This window comes from Caenorhabditis briggsae, assembly GCF_000004555.2.
Source record: "Caenorhabditis briggsae complete genome, chrI, whole genome shotgun sequence".
NCBI classification, from domain to species: Eukaryota; Metazoa; Nematoda; class Chromadorea; order Rhabditida; family Rhabditidae; genus Caenorhabditis; species Caenorhabditis briggsae.
In genome coordinates, this window is record NC_013489.2 from 8433695 (window position 1) to 8438119 (window position 4425).

At 39.0% G+C, this 4425-nt stretch overlaps 1 protein-coding gene across 1 annotated transcript in view; it reads right to left on the reverse strand.

The window, feature by feature from the left end:
• Cbr-anc-1 overlaps positions 1-4425 on the reverse strand; it is a gene marked incomplete at both ends in the record, with an annotated part of 19161 nt that overhangs the window by 542 nt on the left and 14194 nt on the right. The window contains 2 exons of the mRNA XM_045238610.1: positions 2616-2771; positions 3925-4381. Coding sequence (XP_045094800.1) covers positions 2616-2771; positions 3925-4381 — 613 coding nt within the window. The remainder of the gene's footprint in view (positions 1-2615; positions 2772-3924; positions 4382-4425) is intronic.

Here is a 4425-nt window from a genome sequence, read left to right on the forward strand (position 1 = left end):
CAGATGCGTAAGGAGAAAATACCGCATCAGGCGCCATTCGCCATTCAGGCTGCGCAACTGTTGGGAAGGGCGATCGGTGCGGGCCTCTTCGCTATTACGCCAGCTGGCGAAAGGGGGATGTGCTGCAAGGCGATTAAGTTGGGTAACGCCAGGGTTTTCCCAGTCACGACGTTGTAAAACGACGGCCAGTGCCAAGCTTGCATGCCTGCAGGTCGACTCTAGAGGATCCCCTGCACCATGGCGCCGACTGAAAAGGCGACGCGCTGCGTCTTCCGCTCTCTAACGCGTGTTAATGGAGCGCGATTGCGACAAAAATAGAGACGTTCGTAAAAATTGGCTGGAAAACTGGAAAACGAAACGTTTTTAAAGAGATTGAAACGAAAAACAATAAAAGAAGAGCGTGACTACAATTGTTATTAATTTCTAGGTGAAAAGTTATGTCTCCGACAAATAGGGCCTATTTAGGTGTGTGAAGTACTTTTTCCGTTACACAGACAAATCTGGACCATGAATGGAATTGAAATCAACAAGGAATTATTTGTCGATGTTGACAACGGGACGTAATGTAGAAACCTTCGCCGAATTTTTGATCCTTCCAGTACTTTTCCTTCAATGTTGTCGTGATTTTCATTGTTTCGCCGTTTTCGGACCGGAAACTAAGAAACTCAAAAATCGGAAACGGAGCAGTTTTTAAGAATTGTTTGAGTTTTTTTTTGCAATTTAGTTTGTTTTGTTTGCTTTAGAATGAAAAAAGTTATCATCGAAACAAAATTCAGTACAAAATGTGAAAAAAACACCATTTTTTCGAGGTTTTCCAATCTCTTTAAAAAACTAAGAGCTTTTTCAAATAAAGAAAACGGAGCGTTTGTAGTAAAAATATCATTGAGCATTTAGGTTTTTAAATCAAAAAATTTAGTAAAGTGCGAACCAAGTTATCATCATTTTAAAAGGTCCTGTTTTTTACTACTGGAGTACTGTAGCTTCGCAAACAACGAAGACAGGCGTTTATTCTGAACGGGTTGTGAATCAGAATCGTACCCCTTGTTATCACAATATTTAAATCTGTGAAAAAAAAATAGTTTTGAGAATGTTTGAAAAATCGGCTTTTGAGTTGTGATGTGTTTGCCGAGCAAAGAAGGTATGCGTTGCCTCATGAGCCATAACTCGCTTGAAATTGGTCCAAACTTATTGAAATTTTTAGAGGATGTGAATCATGAGTTAATTAACGTTTTTATCGAAAAACAGTAAGTTTTGAGAAAAACCACTCAATGGGCACTTGACTTTCGGCCGTTGGGAGTTTTTGTGAAATTTGGGAAAACTTTTTGTTCTCAATTTTCATTGTGATATTATGATTTTGTTTACCAACACATTAAACACACCCTCTAAAAATACGAAATACTTTGGATCATTTTCAGGAGAGCTGTGACTCATGAGCGGGGCCATACATTTCTCTAACTTTGAGCCTATATATCTCATTTGCTGTAGGAGATATCAGGAAATGGTCCACTAACAAAATTTTAATAATAACATCTCCAATATTTTATCACTGGGCGACTTTTTGATATCTCTCACAGGAGCCAAGATAATTGAGCTCAAAGTGAGACTATTTGAGCTCTCGATTGCTGTGAAAGGTATCAAAAAGTGTTTTACTGTAAAAACACGAATAACATTATAATAAACATTTTGGTAATTGACAACTTTTTGATGTCTTTCACAGGAACCGAGATAAGCTTGATCAAAGGTGACAAAGTTTCACAGCCATTGCCACACTGGTAACCTTGACATATATTATCTCGGTTCCTGTAAAATATATCGAAAAGTGATCAAAATATATCGAAAAGTAAAATATATCGAAAAGTGATCAACTGAAAAGTGATCAAAAGTGATCAAAATGTTAACCATAAAATGAACAATATTTTCTCAGTTGACAAATATTTGATATCTTTCACAGTAATCGAGATAATTGAGTTCAAAGTTGACGGTTCGATTGGGCTCATAGAGTAAATACGGTGTATTAGATATTTTAAATACATGCCTTCCAGATAACCTAATTTATTGGACTTTTTTCACAACTTCAACTGTTTAACAATCTTTCGTAGAAAATGAGATGAGTGAGACCCAAGTTGAGTGTCAGTCTTAAGAAGGGGTGCTATTATATTTTACATTAATCAGCTCATAACTTTTTGTTGCACTGTTCCAATCAACTTATTCGATCCTGTTAAATCAATACTGATTCTTCGTATATTTACTGATTCTTCGTATATTTCGAGTGACCTGAAAGTTTATTCTTGCTCGTTTCTGAGCTTCTTTTTTCGACAGTCTCAAAGAGAATACTGAAGCAACAGAAAGTTTAAGGCCAACATTTTTATTGAAATACTTAAAGAAAGAGATACGGAGAAGAAAAAGGAAGTAACAAAAAAAGGTAGAGAGATGTACAATGGACAAAACAAAACGCACTCCTGGAAGTATAACTCCTGCCTTCATTTTTATGTCGGTTTACTCGTTTTCTCTGATCTCTACTGAAAAATGAAAGCAGGAGCTCCAGTTCCAGATAGATGCGTACTATGGTAAATTGTTGAATAAACTTTTTGTGAACTAGGGATGATTGAATTCACTCATCGCTGTTGACTCCAGAGAACCTGAAAAATTTGGCACAGAAGAATTTTGAGCTCTGGTGTGACTAACCGCTATGATGCGTTCCGGTATCAGTTGATGGGAAGCTGGTATCAACGCCTTTCCGTAAGCCTGTTCCGGGAATTCGCTTGATTTACCTGAAAAATCAATATTATACATTTTGAGATAAGTATTCACAAGTTACGTCCACAAGGAGAAGACGCGAAGAGGGTTTAACAATAGCTCAACTGGAAAAATGAACAGAAAACGCCCAATCTAAATTAAAATAGTTATATTTTCATCACTGGGTTATAATTTAACATTTTGCAATTATTAGAGATTCGAAAAATCAGATAAAATACTTTTAGCTTATTACAGTGATGTGAAGGACGATTCAACAACTAACAACCGAGGTAAACCCGAGAAAAACTGTAGGAAAAAAAAATCCTTGAAGCATAATAAGATGACAAAGGTAATATACTTTAAAGGTGGGTGGACATGAAAAAAAATAATGTTCTCGAAATTTCGTTTAAATATGCCTCTCGAGGAGTTGAACGTGTGGGACGAGGATTGAGAGTGCGGCGCCGCTACCGACTGAGCTACACGGGCAAAGGGAAAGCGGTCGCCCGATTGCATACATAAAGGCGAGGACGACAGCTGTACGCAGAGTGACATTAAGCGTTGTACACCGTCACGGTAGAATGCATACTCTGGTCCCAAAAATCCCCCGTAAAATCTCCTGTCCCCCCACCTTCAAGTTTTGAACAAGAAAAACATTAGAATCTTCGAAAAACCTAGTTATTTTGGCGAAATCTGCATAAAAAATAAATCCTGTTGAAAACGAGAGGAGAGAGCACTAGTCTCTCTGCGAAGGCGCATTTCTCGGGCGGGAGGCCGTCCATGCGAGACGCAGAAGGTACCGAGGCGAGAGGTACCCCACGCGATGAAACAAGATCATAGAAATAATTCAAGAAGTTTATTGATTTTCAAGAATCAGGAATCTCCGACAGTTAAAACATTAAAACATCAACAATAAGTCGGTTACTGGTTTGACAGTTGATAAACAATTTGACAATGATTCGGTGAACGGGGAGTTTGCTGATGTTATGGACGGTTTTAAGTGAATCTAAGTTTGCTTTGAAGACTTTTTAGCAACTTGTGATTGTGAGGCTTCGTCCTTTCGTTTTCTCTCGTTGCGTGAAGTCGACGGTGCAGCTGAAAAGATAATACAAGGTTGAACATACTTTTCAAATGTGGTTTTATCTCTAATATAATACACCCAACAAATACCTATTTCCCGATTAAACGAACCTTCATTATCGCTACCGCCTGATGTTTTCTCCACAACTTTCTTTGGACGACCTCTTTTCTTTGGTTCATCACCATGCTTCTTCTCCTCAGTGTCATTTTGCTTTGAAGTCGAGGTAACGTCTTTCTTAGTGCGGCCACGTCCCTTTTTCCCATCAGCAACAGCATCAGCTGCGTCGGTTGGGGTAGCTGGTCTCGCGTCAACCTCTGATGAAGTAGTGATCTTGCGCGCCCTTCCTTTTTTGCTTGTTCCGACATTCGGAACCTCTTCCGTGGAAGGATTTCTATCTTCGCTATTGGTATCTTCGATTTGTGTAGTCTTTTTTGGACGACCTCTCTTAGCAGACTTCGGAGTTGCAACGTTCTTGCCGGTTTCTTCACTATCGACGATGTTATCTCCTTCGTTTTCAGTCTTCTTGGCTCGTCCACGAGGATTGGTCTCGTCGGAAACGTCTTCGGCCTGGAAGGGATCTTGCCTCTTCCTCTACCCCTTTTCTCCTCTTT